The sequence below is a fragment of the Panthera pardus genome, unplaced genomic scaffold (genome assembly GCF_024362965.1).
Source record: "Panthera pardus isolate Hobbes unplaced genomic scaffold, ASM2436296v1 HiC_scaffold_27, whole genome shotgun sequence".
In the NCBI taxonomy this organism is placed as follows: Eukaryota; Metazoa; Chordata; class Mammalia; order Carnivora; family Felidae; genus Panthera; species Panthera pardus.
The window spans coordinates 7768406-7794367 of record NW_026526843.1 but is presented as its reverse complement, the minus strand read 5'-3'; the positions used below and the strand labels follow the sequence as shown (position 1 = coordinate 7794367).

The 25962-nt window shown below is 44.9% G+C and overlaps 2 protein-coding genes across 2 annotated transcripts; both read right to left on the bottom strand.

Moving 5' to 3' along the window:
• Positions 1–1887: 1887 nt before the first annotated feature.
• Positions 1888–16501, bottom strand: HTATSF1 (HIV-1 Tat specific factor 1). Its single transcript, XM_019421502.2, has 10 exons — positions 16300–16501; positions 15875–16120; positions 13937–14117; positions 13242–13289; positions 12354–12508; positions 10039–10202; positions 8587–8686; positions 5534–5623; positions 4622–4759; positions 1888–4141 (listed from the first exon to the last, which is right to left on the bottom strand). The coding sequence occupies exons 2-10, from the start codon at positions 16058–16060 to the stop codon at positions 2903–2905; spliced, it is 2301 nt and encodes a 766-aa protein (XP_019277047.2). The 5' UTR covers positions 16061–16120; positions 16300–16501; the 3' UTR covers positions 1888–2902.
• A 3734-nt stretch (positions 16502–20235) lies between these two features.
• BRS3 (bombesin receptor subtype 3) lies at positions 20236–25737 on the bottom strand. Its single transcript, XM_019421476.2, has 3 exons — positions 25258–25737; positions 23380–23731; positions 20236–21994 (listed from the first exon to the last, which is right to left on the bottom strand). The coding sequence occupies exons 1-3, from the start codon at positions 25689–25691 to the stop codon at positions 21581–21583; spliced, it is 1200 nt and encodes a 399-aa protein (XP_019277021.1). The 5' UTR covers positions 25692–25737; the 3' UTR covers positions 20236–21580.
• Between the last annotated feature and the right edge of the window lie 225 nt (positions 25738–25962).

Here is a 25962-nt window from a genome sequence, read left to right as displayed (position 1 = left end):
CGTGTGACCTCCCATAGCATCACAACCCTCTCGGTTCCGAGTGAAGAGACAAATCCGTGCGACTCTGAACATCTGAAAGTAAACGTGAGACCATGAAGGTTTTTTTTTTTTTTTCTCCAGCAATTGATCCCTAGGACACCTGGTGTCTAAGAATTTAGCCCATTTATTTGCAGTGACTGCTTTGTGATTTTAGAAAGGACTAATTGTAATTTTTTTTTCTTACGTCAGGTTAGTATTTTATTTGGGTATGAATTAGCCAGACATGTAAATGAGGTGTGGGTAGAGGCAAAAATCATCAGTCGGATTTTAAATGATGTGACTGTCTTTTAAAAAGGCACGTAGTTTGTATCGGAGACTCAATAAGGAAAAAACCATCTCTAAGAATACTGACAAATCCTTACAAGGGACATATTTATAAGCCTTTTCCTGTTATCCAAGCCATGGCTTTGCTCAAATGAATTAAGAGCACTTCTCAGCATTACACTGAAAAGTTTAGTTTACTTTCCAAAAATAAAAAAATAATAAGATTCACATCGGGAAAGTCGTATTCAGAAAATCAGCTAACTCCTACCTCTTCTCCAAGCCTCAGAATTCCCAAATAATTCATACCAGAAAAATAAATTCTCTTCTTAAAAGGAAGAGGCAGTGGCTTCTAAATCGACCAGATTTGGCCGCTCGGGGCTTCAGGAAGAGCCCACAGTTATCATGAATGGAGGAGGAAAACAAGAGACCTCTGGAACATATTACTCCGATTTTGCCCTTATCAGGTTTCTTCTGCAGAAAGCAGTTAAGAATTTCAAGTATCTCGTGAATATTGCCAAGACCCCTAGTACCTTTATCTTCTAACATGGAGTTTCAAGTTTATTATTAGAGACTTGAAGGCATCCCCGAAGCCACTTCTGGTTCACACATTCAGGGTTAAGTACACCACTTGAGATTCACGTAAGCTACGCCGTCCTAAGGAACATTAAGCTTAGACGTTGTCAGGTAATCGTGGAGCACTACTGTGCTTAAAACCCACCCCTATATCGTTCTTTTCTTTTGCTACCAGCACATGTTGTTGCCTCACAATCAACTCCACCGTCTTGGTCCGACTACTTAGTGAACAGGCGACTGTGCGCATATGCTTCATGCTTTTTCATGTGTTTGCCGACACCATCTCGCAAATGACTTCCCATTTTACAGCTATGTGTGACTTTTGCTTCCAGGGTGTTCAAAGAAAATGAGCATATTTGTTATCAGCCAAATTAATGAGCAGGGGAAAAGAAGTCAGAAAGAAAATGGTCCCCTTCTAATGGCCTTGGAGCTGGTCTGTGTTGTGGTTCCACGTTCCAACCATTGTGTATGGAAGATAAACGTGACCTGACGTTCAGGAAACCAGTAAATATAGTGTTAAATGCTTCTGGCTTACCTTTAAAGGAAACGCTATTATGGCTTGCAACTTTTCTAGACTTGTTTCTTTAGCTCTTGTTGTTAAGTTACTTTTATTTTTAAATGTTGCTAATTTGTATTTATTTATTTTGAGAGGGCCAGCGAGCACGAGTGGGGGAGGGGCAGAGAGAGGGAGGGAGAGAATCCCAAGCAGGCTCCAGTGTCAGCACAGAGCCCGAGGAAGGACTTGATCCTGTGAGCCACAAGATCATGACCTGAGGCGAAATCAAGAGTCCAATGCTCAACCGACTGGGCTCCCCAGGCGCCCCAGTAAATTTCTTGAGCTCTTTTACCGATTTATCCCTGGTGAAAATCCTGAGATTTAAGAAATCCCAGACATAAAAAAAAAAAAAAAGAAATCCCAGACATCAACTACAAAATTCTCAGCTTTGGCTTGAAACTTTTTTTTTTTTTTTTTTGGTCTCAAGAGGGTAATGATTACACTTACAGACGGTATAATGAAAAAGCACCAAGGCAGTTTATTTTAATGCTTCTAATTCACGAGAGTAACTTCTTAATACTACATCAGAAGTCAATTCACCAATACTGAATCTGGAAAGCACAATGAAGAAAGACTCCAATTTTTATTGGAACTACACAACTGAACACAGTACTAGCCACCATGAATGTAGAACAAAAAGCCGAAGTATGCATGACAAAAGTAGATCTTAAACTCCAGGGGATCCATAAACCTCTGAAAAGTGTATACAAAAAAAGCCGTGTAGTGTGTGCATACATTTTTCTGGGGCAAGGTCTCATAACTCTAATCAGCTTCTAAAGGGGCCCCAACAGTACACAGATTTCTAACCTCCGTATTTCCAATGAATGGAAGCTGTGGGCCTCAGGAAGTTCATTTTCGCACATCTACGAGTCAATTTCCGGGGGAAGAGGGTGAAAAATGAAAACATTTATCAAAGTAACTTGCAAGGACCGGGCAGGGAAAAACTCCAGAGTGTTATCTGCTTTATAAGTTTAGTAACATGTTCTGGTTTAGGGAGGGGAAGTGGGGACGTAAGTTCTAGTGTAAGCGGGAAGCAAGACGACTCCTACGGGCTTTTTCAAATCCTCACAAAAACCACACTTTAGTAAGAATTAAGCAACAGCGAGAATTTCAAATGCAATGTAACGCCGAGTCCTCTTATCAGTTTCAGCATATTAACAACTTATTTTTATTTTTGAGTATCACAAACTTCAATCAGAATAGTTTAAAAAACATTATTCTGCATGCAATTAACAAATCAGACAAAGGACAAAGTACCCAGCTTACTTGCATTATATTATGAAGTTTTAACTCAACGGCCAATGAACACAGATTTAAAATCATTGAGTACAGGTACGATGAAAACGTCACTGCATTACTCTGATGGCATCCTACCACGAGGCACGTGTGCATGTAACACTACTAGCAACTGCCCTGGAGCACAGGCAGAATGGAGCCAGGGGAAGCTCCCTACAAAGCAAGTGTAAAGGATTAAATGTCGTCTTCGACGTCGTCATCGCTACTGAGGACAAAGCTGCTGCCTGTGGACAGGGGCCCCTCCTCCTTTGCGTTCTCCAAGCCCCTCGCTGTCCCTTTCTCGTCAGAATCGTCGAACAGCTTCTCGTTGGAATCTTCATCTTCAAAGAGTTTCCCGTTGGAATCATCCTCTTCGAACATCTTTTCGTCCACGTCTTCATCTTCCTTTACCTCTACGCCCTCCTCGTCTTCTTTGTCGTCTGAATCTTCAAACATCTTCTCGTCGGCGTCTTCGAGGCCCTTTTCGTCGGCATATTCCTCGTCCTCTTTTTCGTCGGACTCGTCGTCAAAGACCTTCTCATAGGTGTCTTCCCCTTCTTCCTTTTCATCGGACTCTTCGTCAAACTCTCTCTCGGAGACTTCCTCGTCGAACACTCTTTCAGAGCTGCTATCTCCAAATTCCGATTTGTCAGAGTCATTGTCTTCGAACTCCCTGTCGAGAATGTTTTCACCGAATTCCTTGTCGGAGCCCTCCTCTTCGAAATCCTTCTCGAGGCCATTCTCTTCAAATTCTTTTTCGGAGCCATCTTCAAACTGCTTTTCAGAGCAGTCTTCTTCGGATTCCCTTTCGGAGTCGTCTTCTTCAGACTCCTTTTGGAGGCTCTCCTCCTCCTCACCCTCCTTGTTGGGGCCATCTTGATCGGACTCCTTTTCAAGGCCGTTCTCTTCGTAATCATTTTTGAGCCTCTTCTTTTTGGATTCCCGTTCGGGGCCATTCTCTTTAGACTCTGTCTTGGGACTACCCTCTTCAAACTCCTTTTCAGGACTGCCTTCTCCAGACTCTCTTTCGGGGTAGTCTTCCTCACGCTCTCTCTTGGGACAGCCTTCCTCAGACCCTGTTTTGAGGCAGCTTTCTTCAGATTCTTTCTGGGGGCAGCCTTCGGCCTCTTTTTCGGGGCCACTTTCTTTGGCACCTTTCTCAGAAGCATCTCCTTCAAATTCTCCCCCATCTTCGGTTTTTTCAAACTTCTTTTCATCTAGAGGCTCTTCAAATGCCATTTCAGTGGTGGCCTCTTGCGCATTCATCTTAGACGTGCTAGGGTGCTCTGAAAAATGCCTTACTCTGGAAGGCCCTGCCCTTTCCGAAGCACAGATGGAATTTGAACGCCGAAGGCCTCGGTTGGCCTCGGGAGCATTGAGGAAAGCCTCCCATCCTCTCAGCCTTTCCTCCCTTTCTCTTGTGGTCTCTTCCACCTGTGGAGAAACGGGAACTGCCATCAAAATAAGTTTTAGGCAAAAAGAAGTGACATCTCTCTGCATGCTTCTGATAGTGACGCAAGTACCCGATTTTATAAGGCGTCTCTTCTTAGGAAATCAGAGCATTCCTCTATCTCCGGTTTGCAAAACTTTAACGTCTTGATTAACTAGAGTTGATTTTAACATCGCTTGAATAAATGCCCAACACCACGGTACTCCAGAGATGTCTCATCAACGAAACCGGTAATATTTGAACTCTGCCTGTACTTTACTTATCACTATTCTGAGCACGCCTCCAAATTTTAGGCTTCTAAACTGAAAGACTAAAACGTTTTTCTTTCGAGGCTCTGAATGCAAAGTATTATTTAGAAGAAGTACTGTTACATTAAACAGATTAAACGGAACCCAAAGGACCACCAGCCCAGTATTTGTTGGTAATGAAACAACTGCTGTGCCCTTGACAGTTACGGAATTTACCTGATAATCTGTAGTCCCATCCCACGCTTGCGCAGTGATCTGACGGCCGCCAAACCACCTTCCATCGAGAGTCTGAATACAATAATCAGCTTCCTCTGGATCTCTGAAGGACACGGAGGCCACACCATCTGGGTGTCTCTAGAAAGACAAGAGAAGGAATGAGACAATTAAAAATAAAACGCACACATTTGACAAAACAGGCGCGTAGTGGTGGTGGTGGTGTTCTGATAACCTGAGCTTAAACGTTTTCTGTACGAAGCCTTTCTTCCTTTGGACCCCAGCCAGTGACCTGAAGCTAGCGGCTGCTTTAGCTTAATCTTGTCTATCAAGAACCGAGCAGGATGTCCTTGGAAATGTTTCTACTGACAACTCTGTCTAAAGAGAGGCAAGATGGCAGAGCTGTTAACGAGTGTAGACTCTCAAGTCAAATAGTCCCAGTGGGGCTCTGCCACTTAGCAGCTGAGTGACCTTGAGCAAGGTGCTCGATCTAGCACCTATCACCCATCCACTGCAAAGGATCATGAGGGATTAGGCGAGGGAACGTGTAACGTAACTCGTGTGCAATCGATAAATGGTGACTCTTTTCATTATTCTGTGTCACTCTTGGACGTAAAAAACGGGTAACAAGGGGAACATACCGAAAAATATTTTGCTGGATTGCTCTTCGAATATGGAGGAGAATGATTCACAAAGAGGCGGAAATAAAGGCAAACAGGAAACCACCAGGTCTCACACATCTTTCTCGTGCTTTCTTTCATCTGACAGTATCTGACCATCCAGTGAAGCCCTGCCTTGCAATCCAAGCTCATCTAATTATTGCTAACAGATGACCACCACTAGATGGCAGCCACGAGTCTAAGATTTGGGGCCCGCTGACCTCTGGGAATAACTTAGTAAACAGAAAGGACTTACATCAAAGAGAAGGAGCTTCCTAATTTGTCCGAACTTTGCACACTCCACTCGAAGGTCTTCTCTGATCTCGTTCAGCACCAGTGGATCGTCCTGCAAGAAACACACGCGATTAAAACGGGCTTTGCCCCCTTCTGTAAGTACACATGCTGAGAATCGAATTTCTCACTCTGACCAGCCAACAAACAAACAAACAAACAAACAAACAAACAAAAAGAGGTTTTGAGTAAAATTAGCTATTCTTGTCTAAGGTCTACAAAATTCTAACAAGTCAAATGCCACCTCAGGCCGGCCCAGCTTTAAGACGGCTGGACCAATGCCTCTACTTTACTGACCGAGGGAAATCAGGATTCTAGTAAAAACATACAAAAACTGTTCAAAATATTTAATACATTTAGGTGGGATTCCACTGTTGGGGGTACGGGTGGGGTAGTGGGGGAGTAGCATCCTTTTCTTTATTTCCATAGCAAAGTCTCGGGCCTTTCCTACGAGGATATCAAATTTGAGCCAAAATCTTCCTGTATCTCCCTTTTCATTTATACCAGCTTGAAAAATGAATATATCCTCACCGCTGTGTAGTATCCTGAAGCTTAAAGAGAACAGTTCCCTCCCGTAGGAAAACTCTTTAACAGAACTGAAAATGGAAATTTTCAAAAGACAACGCTTGGCAGGCAATGGGCTGGAGACTAAAAAATCAGACTGATGCACTGAAACCTTCTGCACGACTCTCCTAACTTTTTCCCAGGGTGGTGTTTTGTTTTCCCAGGAAGAAATAAACCATATATCTAATCTACACCTACACTGGCCAAGACGGTGGCCACTAATCACATGTGGCTACCGAGCACTTAAAATGTGGCTAGTTCAAACTGAGCTGTGTTCCAAGTCTGAAATGAACACCAGATTTTGAAGATTTGCCACTAAAGGGGGAAGAAAAAACCGCACAATGTAACCCATTGATATTTTACATAACATGTTGAAATTAAAAATATTTTGGATATATTGGGTTAAATAAATTCATCATTAAAATTAATTTCCCCTATCTCATGTTATATCTTTTTTTTAACATTTATTTATTTTTGAGAGACAGAGAGACACAGAGCGTGAGCAGGGGAGGGGCAGAGAGAGAGGGAGATACAGAATCTGAAGCAGGCTCCAAGCTGTCAGCACAGAGCCCGATGTGGGGCTCAAACTCACAAACTGCGAGTTCATGACCTGAGCTGAAGTCGGGACGCTCAACCGACTGAGCCACCCAAGCGCCCCTCATGTTATATCTTAACTGTGGCTACCAGAAAAATTTAAATCACACATGTGGCTCACATTCTATTTCTATTGGACAGCGCTGGTATACATAATGAGAAACTTACATCTGCATCGAGATTTTGACTCGTCATCTCCTAGTATTCAAATTTGCCAGGCATTTATTTATTTACTTATTTATTTTTTGAGAGCGAGAGTGAGTGAGCGTGTGTGAGCAGGGGAGGGGCAGAGAGAGGAGAGAGACAGAGAATCCCAAGCAGGATCCACACTGTCAGCACGGAGCCTGATGTGGGGCTCGAACTCACGAACCATGAGGTTATGACCTAGGCTGAAATCAAGAGTCAGACACTTAACCAACGGAGCCGCCCAGGTGCCTCTATCTATCTATCTATCTATCTATCTATCTATCTATCTATCTATTTTTCCATAATGTCTACACCCAACATGGGGCCTCAAACCCACCACACGGAGCTCAAGAGTCACACGTTCTTCTGACTGAGCCAGCCAGGTGCCTCCAGACATGCATTTTTAAATAAGGCTTTGGAAAAAACAAACCAATAAATAAATAAATAAGGCTTTGAATAAAATACCGGAGACCCTCTGAAGTTAAGTTAAATATCTTAGTCTTCACATTGTTCACCCTGATACCAAAGAGTATTTTTTAGGCAGAGTGTTTCGAAGAGCGTGCATGTGTACATGTGTGGTTTTTAAACATTTGCCATTATCACTGCAAGCCTGAAGCAGTTCTGCTCTATTTCAAGCTTCTCCAGAATTCTACTCAGAAGAGACATCGAACGTTACGTATTGCCCACGTGTCTCCCGAATGATCTCAAAAGATACGCAGACCCCACAGGTGCACAGTGAACCCCGTCACATCGCTATCGGCTGGGCTGGAGCTCAACAGACCATTCCGGGGTCCTCTCGGAGGGGGCTACAAGGAAAGGGCCATTCTGTTTAAATGCACAGAAGGGCTTTGGTTGCAACTGGATCATTTGTAAACCTGGAATTTTACGTTATGAACGTTTTTTTTTTCTTCTTCTTCTGTAGCTTGTTATCTTTCCGTTTGCTTACCTTTTTACCTGTCACCTTTCTCTACCTTATGTGTAACTGGTTATCATGAATTTCAGAACCCAGGCAGGGAATGAAGAAAAGTTCTTTCACAAACGAGCCCACGGGTCTACGCAAGGAGACGACGAGAACAGGAGGCGGGACGCGGCACGAGGCGGCCCGGTTGGCGAGGCTATGTTTGTTTGCGGTTCTTAGAATTGTACACGGGCGTTAGGTATTGCAAAGTCCTCCTGATAGCCACGGAACAATTCTGTCCGAGTTGCGTCTGGAAGAACAAACCTTCCCTACGTCAACACCAGGAGCTGTATTTCCTTAACCTGACGTTTCTTGAAGGATCAGACTTTCAGTACCAAAGCGAGGCAGGTGCTCATTTCTGGGTGTGAAATGACGCCCCACCCAGAGCAGCCCGTACTTGCCGGACGGCGCTCAGAATCTACAAGCAGCGCCCGGAAATCTTTCCGTGATTATATTTTTAATGATTTCCCGTAAGCAGGGAGCTGCCACCTGCAGCCGCAGTGTGGGCGCCCCCTGGGAGACAGCTAAGGGAGCCCTAGGCTAACCACGGGAAAATCCGAACACCGCGGGGGACCCTCGGCTCCGTCTTCCTACCTTGCCGACCGCGTGGACGCAGAGGGTGCGGCACGAGACAGACAGGGCGAGGGGAGCTGTGGGTTCCCTTGGGGACAAACAGCACAACCAGCATATCTGTCAGTGAGAATACCGCCTCCTACCTCAAAATCCATTGGATGGAACATATTCTTGATGATGACAACTCGTTCGTGGCGCATTCGGGACGGGCCAGCTGTTCTCTCGGGTCTCCAGTCCAGCTGCCTGGTGCAACAAAGCAGTAACAAGAAACTCAATTTTGTTTCGTACGAGAAACTCAATTTTGTTTCATACTTGTGGGAGAGAAGACGAGGAGTTGTTACAGTAATCCTCTACGGCGTATTTAAGGACGTTAAAGATGTGATTCCACAACAACAGTCCTATTCAGAGAACTGTCTAAAGTAAAAATAACGGTGGGTCAAAGACGGACCCAGTGTCTTGAAATCCCCAGGACGTATCTTTTTTTCAGAACTGCTGTCTGGTCACAAACATTCCATGGAGACTCCTGTAAAAGTGCTGGCTATTGGAAAAAGTGCTGGCTATTTATAACTATCCAGTATTTACGACTATGCTCTGAGGGCAAGAAACGTGTTCAAATCGTATTGGTTTTTAGCCGTTTTATGATGGCGGAGAACCAAATGCATTGAAATATGTGAACATAAAATCTGTTACAACCTTAAATTTTATTGACAGTTTTTATAAAATTGGTAGGTATTTAATCCACCCGTTCCCGTAAAAACGATAGGACATCACAACTAAATGCTTTCTTGATCCTTTTACCGCTGGTGTGAGCGTAGTGTTAGAAGCGTTATCAGAACTCACTCTGAGAAAACAAAGCACTTATCCTTTTGGCTAACTTCTTAAAACTAGCAGATTTCAAAAAGCATATTCCCCAGCCAATTGGAGTGGTAGAAATTTGATGACATCACGTATACACCACGGACAACCACACAGTAAATATAGTGATAAAAGCTATTGTTTCCTGGGGCGCCTGGGTGGCTCAGTCAGTTGAGCGTCCGACTTCGGCTCAGGTCATGATCTCACGGTTCGTGAGTTCGAGCCCCGTGTCGGGCTCTGTGCTGACAGCTCAGAGCCTGGAGCCTGCTTCGGATTCTGTGTCTCCCTCTCTCTCTGCCCCTCCTCTGCTCTGTGTGTCTCTCTCAAAAATAAACATTAAAAAAATTTTTTTTAAAAAGCCATCGTTTCTAATTTCCAACGCCTATCAACGAGCCCATAGCCTACACATACCGCGTTACCTCCTAGTGTAGCTGATGTCCATTCGCACCAAAAGTGAACTACTGGCTCTGACATAGCAACCTCAACTGCTTTATTTAATCCGATGTTCAACTTCTTCCAAAGGGTCTCACTCAAGCTCACGTCGTATTACGGATAAACACACCAGAAGATAAAAACACGGCCAGATCATCCTACCGCACAGATCACCGAAGCCCTCTGACAATCTAATTAAGCAATAATTCAAAGGTGTATTTGATGGAAGAAAACTAGGTGGCTCTACCAAAAACGTGCTCTCGGATATTTACAAGAAATCTTTCAAAAAGGAAAACAAAACCACAAACTTTTGCTGCAGAGACAGCTTTTTCTTGTAGTCTTTGCACTTCTTCTTCTTCTTTGAGGCATCATATTCCCCCTTCAGCTGAAACGTTGCCACTTCGACGTGTAGCTTGTAGCCTCGAATTTCATCTTCATCCAAAAGTTTTAATGCGAGATCCACGGACTCCCTCTTTATAAAGGTAAAATGAGACAGTCAGGAATTTGCACGCTCACCCGAAACCTCTGGGAGCTTTTCTTGGTGAATGAGGACTACACACACAATCAAGGTTTCATCACTAACTACCTCCTTTGAGGTAAAGAAGCAGAGAGAATGCCGTATGAGGAAACCTGCACTCTGGACGCGGCTGTCCCCCAACCAGCTATGTGAACTTGGGCAAGGTATTCAATTTCTTCATCTGTAAAATGGGAAGAGAAATGCCTTCTTTGCAGGGTGCTTGATAAAATTAAGAGGAAGAATGCACATAAGAGACAGGGACCGGCATGGAGTGGGTGCTCGATGAATCACGTCGTTATTGGAATAGTAAGTAGTGCTGTCCCGTGGAGTCTCAATGTCTCAATGAGGCAAATGGACCCGCGTGACTTCTAAGGTACCTTCCAGTTTTAAAATGCTAAAACAGTCCTCCTTAAAAGGCTAGATGCCTCAAGAACTGGGAAGAGCACAGCCGGCCGTTAATTTTTTTGTTCACCAGTTAAAATGGAGGTCTGTGAGACAGTGTGAAGGTGATTATCTGACAGCTTGGACATTGAATACGTTTGCGGGTTCTGGGCAAAGGGGGCGGCCGGCGGCCCTACACAGAGTCCAAGATCTGAGGACCTGAGGAGGAGGACACGAAAAGTAACTGAACTCAGCCGCACAATCAAGCGCGGATCCCAGAACAGTGATTTTTTTGGAGCTTAATTTACTGGTTGGCCAACCTTGCGCTGTTACGGATCCTAAAACTGTACATACAAAGTTACTCAAAACCTCGTTTTTCTCTTAAAAAAAAAAAAAAGAAAAATCCAATCCAACTGGGGCGCCTGGGTGGTTCGGTCAGTTAAGCTTATGACTGTTGGTTTCGGCTCAGGTCGCGATCTTGCGGTTTCGTGGTTTTGAACCCCACGTCGGGCTCCGGGCTGCCAGCGCAGAGAGAGGGATTTTCTCTCCCCCCCCGCCCCTCCCCCACTCGTGCTGTCTCTGTCTCTCTCGAAGTAAAGAAATAAACAAAAAAAAATTTTTTTAAGAAAATCCAAACTCTAAGAATCTGTTTACAGATTTTTAATAACCCTTGAAGAACTCGTAAAACCCTCAGGTCTCCTTGTATTTGAAAATTAATAACTGCCTATAACGGTCATACTCACGTATGACCCCGTCACGTTCAAGAACCAGACCCAAAACCTATCTTCCGGAGAGAGCTGTCAGCTTAACCCTCCCCCTCCCCCCCGTCTGATTTCACTGAAATGTTGCACACTCGCAACACACGTGTGGTGTTGATACTGTTGTTGGGTCACTACCATTTTACTGCGTTAATTATTTTTCCCCTTCCATGACATGGGTACCGGTCATCAATGTGCCCACTGCTTCTGTACCCTGCAGTCACGTAGAACGCGTGCCCCTAAGGTGAGAGGCGTTCCAGAAACAATGACTACCTTTGACTCGGGGCTTTCCCTGTGCAATTTATGCTACCACGGACACATCAAGTTCTGCAAGTTTCTATCAATACCGCCCTCTCTTCCCTCCCATCAAAAATGCAGCTCAAAGCAGTAAGCGGACCCCACCATCTCCTTTAGGGTCTAATTCAGGGCTCAGAAAACTTCTGCAAAGGGCCAGCTGGTCGATATTTTAGGCTTTGTGGACCACGTGCTGTGTGCCTCAACCACTCAACTCTGCCGCTGGAGCCTGAAGGCAGCCACAGACAAATGAGGAAACGAATGAATGAATGTGGCCACGTCCCAGTAAGACTTTATTTACAGAAACAGGCAGTGGGGCTGGAGTCTGCCAAACCTTGGTCCAATTCATTCCAGGGGGCAAATAAAATGTTACTGGCTTTCTTTTCTTTGTGGATTTTTAAAATGTGTTCTGAGCAGACTTTATGCCTACACTCCTAGAGAGATCTCTGCAGTGAGAATCCTTTCAAGACAAAAGTAGCACTTCAGTCACAGGACTTACGTAACACCTTGACCTGGTAACGTACTTTCCTAAAAGAACAATAACCTCGCCGACGCGATACACACAGGCGCAATCTGAAATTTCAGTTTTCTTTCGCATCCTGTTTTGAATAGTTCTCAGGCCTGGTTCCTGAGTTACACATGGAACGACGAGAAACTTGACCACATAACTAACCTTCAAATAACAGCAAAGACCATCTCCTTTAAGATTTCCTTGGTTATCTTTGTAAAGCTTGACCTTAAATTCTTCTGTTTGAGGATCTCTCATAATAATGCCAAACTTGGACATGAGCTGTATAAATTCATCCACTGTAATGTCTGGAGGCAAACCTGTAACATGAGGGGAAAAAATTACAAAGGCATGTACAGTGACAGTGAGGGCTATGTAAGCATTCCACCAGCTAGAAATCTACAACTCAAAAAAAAAAAAAAAAGAAAAGAAAAAAGAAATCTATAACTCAGATGAACATAATTTCCTTTTTTTTTTTTTTTTTTTTTTTTTTTTAGAAAGAGAGAGCGAAAGCGAGAGTGGGCCAGGGAGAGGGGCACAGGGGGAAAGAGAGAGAGAGTCTCAAGCAGGCTCCATAGTCAGCAGTGCCCGATGCGGGGCTCCCGTCCCATGACCCTGGGGATCGTGACCTGAGCAGAAACCAAGAGTCAGAAGCTTCACCGACTGAGCCACCCGGACGCCCCACAATTTTGATTTTCTAAATGCATGTAAAAAATCTCCCAGCTACAGAATTGAGGAAATTTCATGTTTTCATGTATTCAAATATACATTAAAATCACGGTTTGCTTAAGCCTTGTATCGCTGAAGGGGCAAACTGTTCTAAGTTACGTAAAGCAGACCCAAAGCATGCAAAGTTACACACAACTTAATTTTTCTCAGCTCTGTAACTAACAAAAGCCAAATTCCTCACAAATGCAAGCAGTCGAACAAAAAAGTGACACAATGATTAAAAACCAACAGATTTTAGAAAAGCAGAAAACTAAAGAGCACTTTGTGAAAAAAAAAAATCTCAAAACCAGGTATTTTCTTTGCTTTGTTTGAGGGTATACGTACCAGACACATACACATTTGTATTTCTGTCTTCTTCAACATGAAACCATCCTAAAAATGAAAAAAAAAAAAAAAAGAACACATGCAAGAAAAGGTAAGAGTCACACTATGAAACCAGGACAATGTGGCAGTTTCTTGAAACTTCCAGGACTCTTTTCTTATCCTTAGCACAAGAGAGACCGACTCAAATCACTGTCCAGCTTTCAAAGTACTGGATCTTTTGACACACTGTTCCAGAACCCTGTCTGAAAAAGTATGGCTCGTTATCTCGGTTCTTTATGCTTCTCATACTGCCTTAAAAAGACACTCATCCTTGAGCTGACTTTAGGCTGGGGCATGTGTAAGTTGCTTCTGACTCCAATCTCTGTGTTAGACATGGCCAAGCTGAGACAAAATTGCCTTGAGTTCAATTTAACTCAAAACGTGTAACAAAATTACCTTACAAGCAGAACCTTTGATAATCCCCTAACAATAGCTCTAGTTTGCAGAGGAGGAAACTGAGGCACAGAACTGCAACGGCCTACCCAATGCCCACGAGTTAGTGCGAGAGCCAATATATGAACCCAAATAATCGTATTAAAAACCCCTCATTTTATGCCTCCTTCAAGCTGGTATTATTCTCCCAACAGTAACTATATATGCACATAACTAACATCAAAATTTTTCACATTCCTGTTTTGCAAGTTAAATCCACTTGCCTGATTCGGCCTTTCTCTTTTCTCCCCTCTTTTTGGGATCACTGGGTTCAGGGGTTTTTCTTTGAGGAGGTTCTTCTGCAGTCCTGGCAGTGGCTTCTTGTGCATTTGCAGTGGAGCTAGACGCCCCATCGTTAGAAAAGCCATAGTTGGCCTGATACGTAGCAATGAAATCTTCAGTGATCTAAACAAAAAATTCAGCACACACACATACAGAAATTCAAAAATGTTTTCTTCCCAGAAAAAGTTTAATATTGTGTTAAATGGCAACATGGTTATACAACTGGACCCAGAAGTGTTTCTGCAGATAACGGCTGTAGTGATTACAGTGTAAATACAAGAAGAGTCACCTTACACAGAAAAGGTGCCTAAAATGATTAAAAAAACAAACAAAAAAAGACACGGGCACTTGGGTTATCAACGCGAAACTCTGAGACGCTACTGGCATTTTAAGTGATGTTGGCCCGGTTTCTAGTTGTTTCATTTATAAATCACTACCTCTCTACGGTCTACTTGCCGAAGGCTAAAGTACATACAACAAAGGAAGGACCAGATAACAATAAAACAGAACAAAAACCAACCGTCAACTAAGAATCTAACAACGGAATCCAGTTTTCTTTTGCTACAGAGATACACAGAAGCGTACGCACACCAAATATCTGAGTATCTGCGCGCAGAGAGGACGCAGAATGGGACTGATTCGCTACACAGAGAATAAAGTTCACAATTATAAAACCAAATGCTTATTTTAACTCTTTCACTAATGAAATCACACGATCATTTAGTGCCAGACCAAATTAAGAACAAATTCAGCTCACATCTACCCTCCTGGCTTTTTTTTTGGGGGGGGGGGGGGGGGGAAGCACAGGCGCACAACGAAAGAAATGAGAGTTCTATCTTCATTCTGATCAATGTTATGCACATTTAAAACTCCAAGTCTGAAGAGGTATGGGCTTCCATAACATAAAGAGACAGAGTCACAAATGAATCCGTGATCAGACTATTGTGAAAAGTACTCAGAAACCAAATCTGCACTGGCATTGGCACCGCAATACAAGCAAAATGAGAAATTTAACAAGGTTGAGGGAATGGAATATATATACACAAATACAAAATGGAAAATAAAAAAGTTGAAATAAGTAATTTTAAGAATAACAGTCAAATTACACAGTGGAGACACGGTTTATATTACCAGCCTGCAAGCTGATTCGTTTGCTTCTGGTATCTTTTTCCACCCCTAGGAGACTTTGATTAACAGGATACTTCGACCGAAAAGTTTACAGAACAAAGTTAACACCAGTTATGTTACTTCCAAGCTGGGATAAGATACTTAATTTCCAAGCACTCTACACAAATCGACACAGATCTCTGTAACTATTCTTTGCCCCTCTAGTGCTATTCCTGTGGCTCTTCAGTTCAAACACACATGCCCAGGGACACAATTCAATAGGAAGGAGAGTTACAAAGTTGACTCCAAAAAGAGATACAAATGGCCACTTCTCCACCACCCTCCCCCAAAACCAAGAAGCTACATTTTGCACACAGTACATCAGCGGAACAAACATCTGAATTTCCTAGGGTAAGTGAGGTTGCCTATCTTAGATTAACAAGTACTAAATTTGCTCTTGGTGTGTTTCCTCTTTGCAATAAAAAGCAGTCACCGATGCAATAACCAACTGTGACCTTCACAGACAAAATTCATAAGACATAGAAAAGCCTTAAGAATTAAACTGCATTTAAGGCATCTCGTACCGATTTACGTTTCTCTACACACCGGTTCTGCAACAGACACAACAAAAAGAAACGTCGCGACCCGCGGCGGAGGGGGGGGGGGGCGGGGGCGCTAACTCGGGACCTCAGCAAAGAAAACGGAAAAGGGACGCCCCGCGAGGGCTGGCCAGGAGGGCCCGCTCTGCAGTGGCGCCCGCGCCACGCTCCTACCTTGGGGAACCAAGCCTTCTTGTCCAGGTCCCACTCGTACGGGGTGTCAGCCGGCTGCTGTCCGAAAGAATCGGGCTGTCCGTCGGGTTCCTTCTGGGTGTCAGCGTCCTTGGCATCGCCGTACAGTTCTTGCATTCGCAACTGCTCGTCAAACTCGTCGTTCCCATCCAAGTTGTTGCCGCTCATGTTGCCGACTTGGGAAAGGGACGGTCCCGGCGAGCGTGGAGGCCCAGATGCTGCCGGAGGCTACAGAGAAAGGGAGGGTCGGCCGCGCTCGGCCCGCGCCCGCCGCCCCCCGGCACGCCTCCCCGCGGCGCCCCAGCAGCCCCCGGGAGATCGGGGCCACCCGGCGCCCACACCGCCCCCCTCGCCTCCCGCCCGCTGCGCGCGCCGCTCGCTGGCCGCCTGGCCGCGCCGCCGCCCACCTGGCTCGCTCCGCGGGGCCTCGGCGCCGCGGCTCGACCCCGGCTGTGGCAGGAGCGCGCACGCGCACGCGCGCCGCCGCCGCCTTCGCCGCCGACCCGGTCCGAGGCGCTCGCGGCCCCCGCGGCTCGCGCGGCACGATCTGGAGCTGGCCGGCCGACTGGGGCCCGCTCAGGCTGACGCAGTCGCCATTGTTGGCGCGTCGCGACGTCGCGGGTCGCGCCGACACGCCTCCGGTGGCGTCAGAAACCGCCGACGCGGACGGGAGGGCGGGCGAGCGGGCAGGCGGCTCAGGGGCCCCGGAGGCGGGGCGTCAGGGGGCCCGCTGGTGTGGCGCGCAGCCGTTCCGCCCCGCTGCCCACCCGGGCCTCCTGGGCCGGCGGCGCGGGGACTGCGGGGGGCCGCGGCGCCTCGGGACCTTGGGCTCCGCGGGGGCCGCGGCGGGCGGTAGCGGGAGGCGTGGGAACGTCCCCCCTCGGCGGGCGCCATCTTGGGAGAGTGGATGGGGCGGGCGGGGCGGCTCTGCGTTGCTGCCAAGAAGACGGGCCTCCTTCCCCTCTTCCGCGTGGGAAACGTGGCTTTGGCTCGTTTCTTTATGATTTCCCCGGGATCGACGCCGGCTCTGGTTCATCTTCGTAGCCTAAGCTATCCTAGCACGGGGTGTGGTGTCTAGTGCGTGTTGAATGAGTGAGCGAATGAATGAATGAATGAACGAACGAACGAACGTACGAACGTACGATGGATGGGGACCAACCTTCTTTTCCCCGCCTCAGGCCCCTCCTTTAATCTCTCCGGTACCTTCCCAGGCTGGAGGTCGACTCTATGGAAAGGGAGGGCGGGCAGTAGATCCCTGCCCCTTGTCCACCGGGATTCAGAGATGCTCAGCTCCAAACCTTAAACAGCCAAGTGTAAGCACCAACTTTACTGGCCCACTAACTTCGTTGTTTTGTTTTGTTTTGTTTTTTGCCTGTTAGAAAAGCACAGAATGTTTTTTCCTCCGTACAGTTTTTTCTCAGAAATGACATATTTACCGTAGAAAATAAAGAGCGCGCTCTCTCTCTCTCTCTCTCTTCTTATTGGGCAGATACTTGTTGAGCCACCAGGTACCAGGGACTGCTAGGCTCTGGCGAGCCAGCAGTCAACAAGACAGGCTCGAATCGAGAGAGACACGCTTGTTTATGTAGATGATTCTTACCAGTATTTGTTGCACGAGAAGCAACCGTTTAAAAGTTTTTATTAATTCCTTTAAGAACAACAGCAATAAACTCATTATGTGTACACATAAAATTTTATAAACCAGACCTGAGGGTGGGGAAAAGCTTACCAGAAGAAATTATTTCTGCTCTTCCAGTGACCTTTTGATTCTAAATATAGCAGTTGCGCATGGGCTCTAGAAAATCCTAACTCCCCAAATACCAGCTGTGAGGACATGGTTTCAGCCATAAACGGTGATTTTTAAACAGTAGCTTGGGTTAGGGTGGGTTGGTTTTTGTTTTTGTTTTTTTTTTCCCAGTTACATTTCTTTTTCATGAAGTTCTCGTGCTGTTGGGGACCATTGGAGAACTGGAGTCGCTTGTGTTTTTATGATATAGACAACACGAGTTTTATTAGGCTCACTTATTTAAGCGTTGCTAAGTATTTCTTCCTGGATCCCAAAATAGTGTACACCTGTTTTCAGCAATGTGTTATTGGGGTCCGATTTCATTCCTGAGTTCACAGCATAGGTGATAATATGCTACACAGCCCTGCTACGGCACGTGACCCTCTGGATGCCTGTTGTATCCACGGGCCCCTCTGAACAGGTGGCCAAAATGGTTCCTTAGGCCTGGGTCCCCTGTGACCCAGCCAGCGTGGCCCCCAGTCTGCCCGGTGACCTGGCAGGGGAGCCCTGCATTCTAGACCGAATTTGGCCGTATGAGCCAATAACAACCTCTCCCAGGGACAGGAACGAGTCCGGAATGGGCAGGGACACGGTCAGAGTAACACGGAGGGCGGGAGGCCCACACAGGGAAGGTAGTGGCACAGGGGCCTGCTGTGAAGTTCCCCGGGAGCGGGAGGAGAAGCTGAGGCAGTGACACAGGCTCACCGGGTGACCGCGATAGTGGAGCAGTGGTGTTGGGAGCCACGCACCCTTGTACCTACAGTGGCCTTCTGTTCGACCACGAGACCTGACCGTTGTCTTGTTTCGTTTTAACCACGCTGTTGTCTCTATGAGGCCTGGTTCCCGGTTCTTAGTTCCCTGTGTGCTCGTAGAATTGACTCCCTGGTAACGGAGGGAATCTGTAAGCATCTCTGTGTTTGTGACCCGTCTTTTTCAAGCTTTTTTGGCAAGTCATAGAAACACTCAAGGTAACAAGCAAAAAATACCTATCTATGATGAGGAGGAGGATAGCTCCTGAAGTTCCAGGGTGGGAATGTAGCCGGGTCTCACGAGGGAACCAGGAAGAAGCTGCTGGACCCAGGAAGCTGAGCCAGTTCTCAGGACCCAGACAGCCAGCTTCTCTCTGAACGTCTTCATCTTTTTAGGGGCGATCTGTGCTACGCTCTTGGCCTAATAGGTCATGGCCTTCTTGGTGGATAAGAATACATTAATTTGAAAAAGCAGACTTCTCAGCCGGAGAAATCTCCTACCTGGCCCAGGAACTCTGGAAAATTACTGGCCTATACCAAACTATATCCATATTTTTTAACGGCCTCTTCAAGCTCGCTCTCTTCAGGAGGTTTCCTGTCCCTGCTTCCTGTAATCTCAACATACAGTGGAAATAAAAGGAACTCCTTTTGACAAAAAGAGTGATGGATCCCTGACCTGAGATGGTTGACACTGCAGAAATCCTTCTAACCCAAATTTGCTACCTTCGGTGGGTATGCCAGTGTTAAATGTTTTCTGGCACTTTCAACGTCAAAGACAAAGACTTACCATTGCACATTTTGGTTATACCTACGTTTGTGACTTTGTTTTCCTGCTTTGTAGCGTATTATTGTGGTTGTTTATTCGAAGTCTTGGGTCAGGGCACACCCTGAGCAAAATTGGGAAGTATACAGAATTTGTTTTTCATGTACCCCAAGCTTTTCCCCATTTGGGACCCTCTCCAGAGAAATGAAGTCTTCCATAGTAACGTTCCTGGAACCACAATAGGCAGTGTGAAAGAAATTGTGGCTATTGGGATCTACTTAAAAGGTTAGCTCTGATAAGGATCATCTGTTAGAAACAGAGAGATAGGGAGAGGGAGAGAGAGAGGGAGGCCACCCCCTCCAAAAAAAAAATCAAAACAAAGCCATGGATTTTAATCTCAATTCCCCAACTCTGGATGGGGGGCGACGCCCTATAAAACCATTTAGGGAATTATTTTATATCAGATCCCTGAGTCACCCCTGAATTACTAAGAGTGAGGAAAATGAACGTTCTTTGAGTTCTAGTTTCACCAACTGCTAAACAGCTTTCTTGGCTTTTGTTATCTGGTACTTTTATCAGTTATTTCTAAAATGCCATGCTTGGAAGAGTAAAGACGTAGTTTTTACTCAAGAGTGAGGAAATCGTAAAACATCTGGGCGTTTTGTGACATGCAAATAACTTAAATTTTCTGATTAAAATGGGTTCTCAGTTATATTCCTCCAGAACTATTGTTTTTTCCTTACTTGTATTTTGTTTTTTAAGTTTATTTGAGACGGAGAGAGAGAGAATCCCAAGTAGGGTCCACACTGCCAGCACAGAGCCTGACATGGGGCTTGCACTCACAGACTGCGAGATCATGACCTGAGCTGAAATCAAGAGGAGGATGCTTAATTCACTGAGCCACCCACGTGCCCCTGTGAGAACTATTGTTTTTAAAATATAAACTTACACAGAGTCATTTAAAACTTTATTTGATATTTATTTCCCACCACTTATTATGATGTCCAACTTAACACTAACACAATATGGGCACCACCCCCCCAAGTAAAACAATGTTACACACATGTAAAGTTTAGTGTTGATAACACGTTCCCTTTTTGGAGCCACATCATCAGCAAAAGTTCACAACTACACGAGCCATTTACAGAAAGCTCAAAACTACCAAAAGCACACTCCACAATCAAGGCTTTGGAGATACGGATTTAACTAAAGCGCCAAACATATCCTTTAATTTGCCCCAAGAAAACATTTTCTAAAACCACAAATCTAAATCTGACACATCTATTGACAACAGTTTGTTTGAAATAACAGTTCTTAAGCTTAAAGCGTTAGCAAGTAGGAGCAAAGGACAGAAATTCAGAACCTTCTATCTGATTTCCAAGGGCAGAGGTTAATCAGGCCACGCTCTTACAGGACTCAGGCACCCATCGGGTTTAAAGAAGTCAAGCAGGAAGATGATCTGGGAACAACTGCACGCCCAGATGTAAAGGATTTCGCGTGGTACTTCTCCATTTTTTAGAAAGAGGGCACTGCTTACCAGAGAGAAATGAATTTCCTTAAAGGAAGAATTTCAGACACTGGCTGGTCCACGGGGTTTTCGACAGGGGTCCTTCTCTGGGGCCTTCCGATGACAATAAGCGTGGCCACTTATCCTGCCCGTGAGTACGGCGAGTTCTTCACAATATTTGTGAGAGACATGTGCTCCATTATCGATCGATGCTGGTTGTAAGTGGAACTAATAAGTCAGTAAGTGTTGACCCAGTCAGACAAACACCCTGCCCCAGATCCTTACTCGGTACGTTATAGTCACTGATCCCAAAACATTTTCACTGGAATCGCAGAGTTTTAGTTACGATGGGACAGAGATTAATGGAAAAGAGCAGTCAAAAACACCTGCGAAGCTTTATTTTTTAAGGACTTTGTTTTGCAAGAAAACTGCAGACGTTTTATTTCTATCTGATCCCCTTTTCATACACAAAGCAGGATCTCTAGATTTGCACCACATACTGAACACAGACACAGTGTTATGCAAATCACAGGAGTATACGAGAAATGAGAAGCGTAGATGTGACGGGAACACGTTGGATTTTCCAGTGTCATCCCGTTTATTTCACCTTCTCTCCCATCCGAGGTCCCGTAGGACCTGCCGACATACAAACGTGTCTTTTGACACCTAGTGGGGCTTCATTTTATTTAGAAAGCCCGGTAACGTTAACGTTTGTACATTGAAAAAAAAATATCATGGTTTGTCCTTTCCTTTATAAGGATCTCTCACTCCTAGGATTTCAGCACAATGCACAAACAACAAAAATCCTGACACCATCCACCTACTCACAGCTCAGAGTCGGATACTCATGCTGGGAGGAAAAATACCATTTTTAATTGAAAAGCTAGACTCTGTCATCTTCCTCCTTCGCACTACACCCAGTGAACAAGGTCACGCTAATTTCAGACACCTGCGTGCTTGTAGCGCCGGGGACCCTTCCCATCACTGCCAGGTTGTTAAGAGGGGTCTCGGCAGGAGGAGGGTCGGGCAGCCCTGCCTTGCAACAGAATAACTGAGCTTTGAAATGCCGCTGGAAGGTTTTGCTCAGCCAGTACAGAGCGAAGGGGTTTACACAGGAATTGCTGAAAGCCAGAACCCGAGAGAAAATGGTGACAATGAAATGAATGGCAGAGGGGTCCACGTAGGTTTGATAAGTGAATGAGTGGTAGAGATACAAGAGGTGATTCGGCAACCAGCAGAGAGCAAACAGGGCCACCAGCACCAAAACAGTTTTGGCAATTCTCTTCCGGGACTCAATCTGTAGGGGGGAAGAAAAACGACCACAGGGGGGAAAAAATCATTTAGCTGGCAGAGATTTTAACGAGCCACGCTCTAGATTTACATAGACATGAACAGTTAACAGGCTGGCATCCCTTTGAGCATGCGTTTGTGAAATAACGCGTTGGTTGGGATCTGTGGGAAGGCAGCCCGTGCCTATAGAATCCAGCCAGTTAATTGGCATGGTAACCCATGATCTTGGTCTCATTAGCTCTAATTCAGAGACTCCCAGCCCCAGTTTTGAGATACTCTGGGTCGTCTCCGATTATCTCAAGGAGCGTTGTGGAATTCTTGAAATTTTAATTTAATTAAAAACAGAGAGATGCTATACGAAACTGCTTTCACTGCCTCAGCAGAGGCTGGCTAGGTTAGGGTGTTCTTCCGGGGTTTATGAAAGTTGCCAAAAATTATTTGTAGTCTGTAAGAATTCTGACCCTACAGTCAAAGGAATGAAAACCAATGTGTCATCCTACCTATACCTGTGAAAAGTATGCTGCCTACACCTGTTAATGAAGGAAATGAACCAGGTTAAGTCCCTGTGGTCACAGAGTAAAGAGAACTGTTCACACGGGCACCAAATATGCAACTTCAGCCTCATGAGCACCCCTGTTGAACCAACTGAATGGACTGGTCAAGAATAGCCCCCCCCCCCCCCCAGGAAAAATAGAAATCCTGTTGGTGTGTTTTTAATCAAATTGAACAATGTTTTGGCAACATTCTTTTTATTCTGTTCATCTTTATGGAAGGAGGCACACTGGCTCTTGCAATGGTCTTAATCAAACTTCTGTGAGTCACTGTGTTCTCTTGCCACTGGCACTTACCTCGTCCCTTGAGCCCTCGGCTTGCTCATCTGAATAAGCCGGTTGGTTTGCAAGTGGTTTGCATCGAATAATATCAGGGCTCCTTGCCAGTTCTATCATCCTGTGTTTTTGTCATTCTGTTACACTTTCTAAAGCAAAAGATGCTTCACTTCATAGTCTCACCTTGTGTGCTGTTCATCACTACTCGATGGTGTAAATAATTTTGATGGCTCCCAAACTTCAGCTGTCCCCTGTCTAACAATAGCAATCCCACCACTTATCAACTGCTTACGATGCACCGGGAACTATGCTAAGTATTTCGTATACTTCACCCAGCCCCCATCTTCATTTCACAGGCAAGGAAACCGAGGCTCAGAGAGGTTAAGTCACTTGCCCAAGACTGCACAGCTAGTACGTGATAGAGCCAGAATGACAGACAGTCTGACAGACTCCAGAGTCCGTGATCATAGCAAAATTACTATCCCGCTATCGTAGTTATTGCTCACAGGTGCAAAAGTAGGAATTTCATTTCTAAATTCATGCATGAGTCCTGATTAATACATACCTGCTTGCGGGCATGGCTTTGTTCCTCAGTAGGTATGTTCAGGGTGCTTTTGTAAAGGGTCCTAGCAATCAGAGAATAATAGACAGAGATAATTGAGAGTGGGATAATGTAGAACACCAAGAAGCACAGCAGAGAATGTATCTCTTGCATGAGCTTCTCGGAAACAGGATAGGAGGTACACGCTTCAAGTGACATATTTTTGTTGGGATCTTGAAAAGTATACACGTTTGAAAATATAGCCTCTGGTAGAGCAATGATCATGGACACGATCCAGACGCAGCCAGCTTTGGCACAGGTCTTCAGAATGGCATTGGAGGGCTGTCGCTCTAGGGGCTTCACAACTGCTTTGTATCTGGAAACAAATAACCATAGGCAAAGGTCAAAATACATATCAAAACTACAGAGTCTTAGGGCTAAAAGTGATCTCAGTGGCCATCCAGTTCTGCCTCCTATACACATGTATATAACCAGGTCAACATTAAGCAACTGAATGAGTTATGATTTCAATAACTAATACACAATACACCCCAGGATTTTATGTTTCTGCCAATCATCTTTTATTCACTAGGAGGAACTATTTCAGATTTGCAATTTTATAATTTTGTGTGTAGATCCTCTATTTAGGACGAATACATTTTTTTCAGCATGATTTCTTTGTATGATTGAGAGTAACTCATTACCTGTGTATCACCTTATGGGTTCTAAAAGATTTCCTTTTTGTATAAGTGACTGAGGTTAAACCTAATTCTCCTTCCTTCGTGAGTGAGCAGTCATCAACCTTCCTAGGAAAGAATTCCATGAGTTTGTGCGGTAAAGAGAAGAGGGTTAATTTCTCCCCTGTTCATACGTGCTTATTTGTTGCCCGAGCCGATCTGTAGGTAAATTTAGAGCAAGGCAAGGGTGAAATTGGACACCCCGTGCCCATGCAAAGATGTCTTTATGCTGACAAATTCGCCTTAAAATCTACAGCCTTTAAGTAAATCTGCACTTGAATAGGATATAAAAACAGTCAAAGCAAAAATCCATAAAAGACACAGGGAAAGCTTTTCCTCTTCTCTGATTCCAGAATCTGAACATTTGGAGCCTCAAAATTTTTTTCATGCTTTCACAGTTATTCTACAATAGGAACACAGAAAAACACAGTACTTAGACTGAAAATATCCTAACGGAGCCGGAATACCCTGACTGCCGGAGGTTCTCACACGCTCTATCCACAGAGCTCTAAAAGTCAACCGGATTAAGTTATTTCTCCGGAAACAAGAATGTCATTGACTGCCTATAGAGAAAACAAATACAATTAGGTGGTGACATTACATTAAGTTACCAGGCAGCCGAAAACCTCACCATTTTTCTGCCATTGGTTAATTTGATGAATTTCAAGTAAATTAGATGCATGTGTATGTGGTCAATTTCACACCTATGCTGATGTTTTAATGTTGACCATATTGTACCACTAGGCTGCACTAATGTATAAAGCATGAATTGTTTTTCTTTTCCACCTGGAACAATTTGCCTTACTTAATAAATAAACTGAATGGGGGGGGTGTGGAAACACACACGGTTCAGTATTGTTTCAAGCAAACAATTACACTCCAAAGAGAATAAATTATTCCCAAAGCATACAATTCCAGCCTTTCCTCCGATGCTAACCCAGGAATTTTAACCTTCTCACACCAACTTTTTTTTTAATTGCCCCCCCCCCCCCCCAGTCCCCGGTTTTCCAATCTTACATCTAGGTTACAGACTGTAAGAAAAGCAGAACAGTAGCCGGTGAATGCTGAGTACAAGCTTTCCTTTCTTTTTTCTTCTTCTTCTTTTTTTTTTTTTTTTTTGGTTAATTTCACATCCTAGCAAATAAAACTGAGAAAAGAAACCCACCTGTCAGCGCTGAGAATTGTTAACGTGAACACTGATACACCGACAGAAGTGAGCCGGATGAAAGAAAGCACCTTACAGCCAATTCTTCCGAACAGCCATCCTTCCGCAAGGTAGTGTGTTGCATCCACCGGCACACAAGTTAGCAGAAGTAAAAGATCTCCAAACGCCAGGCTGGTGATGAAAATATTTGGAACTGTTTGCATGGATTTAGTCTTGAAAAAGACTTTGATGAGAATAGCATTTCCAAGGATGCCCACTGAAATGATCACAGCATAAGTGATGTAGATAGCACACAAAGCTTCTATTCCTGGAGAGTTGTCTCCGGTCCGTCCTTTATTTGTGGTATCATTAGGAACGACAGAGCTTGATGAGTCTGTGTCATTTGTGATTGGAATTAAAGTCTGATTAGGTGACTGAAGCTGTCTTTGAGACATTTCTTCTGAGGGCTCTGCCTTTGATATTTCTTCTGCTCAGTTTAAATGTGGCTGATTGTCACGTCTAATGCCTACGTCTAGTAACGAGATGGTAGAACAGAGCAGAATGGCAAGCAGATCCAAGACACCCGGATACTCCTTTCCTTCAGTTGTTCTGTGTCTCCCAGCATGCTTGGCTAAATGCTTACCGATCTGGCATTGAAGGGTGGGAGGTGGAGGAGTTTTATTGGCGTTTCCGTGACAGAAGGAGGGGGGTTGGGGAAATGCTCTG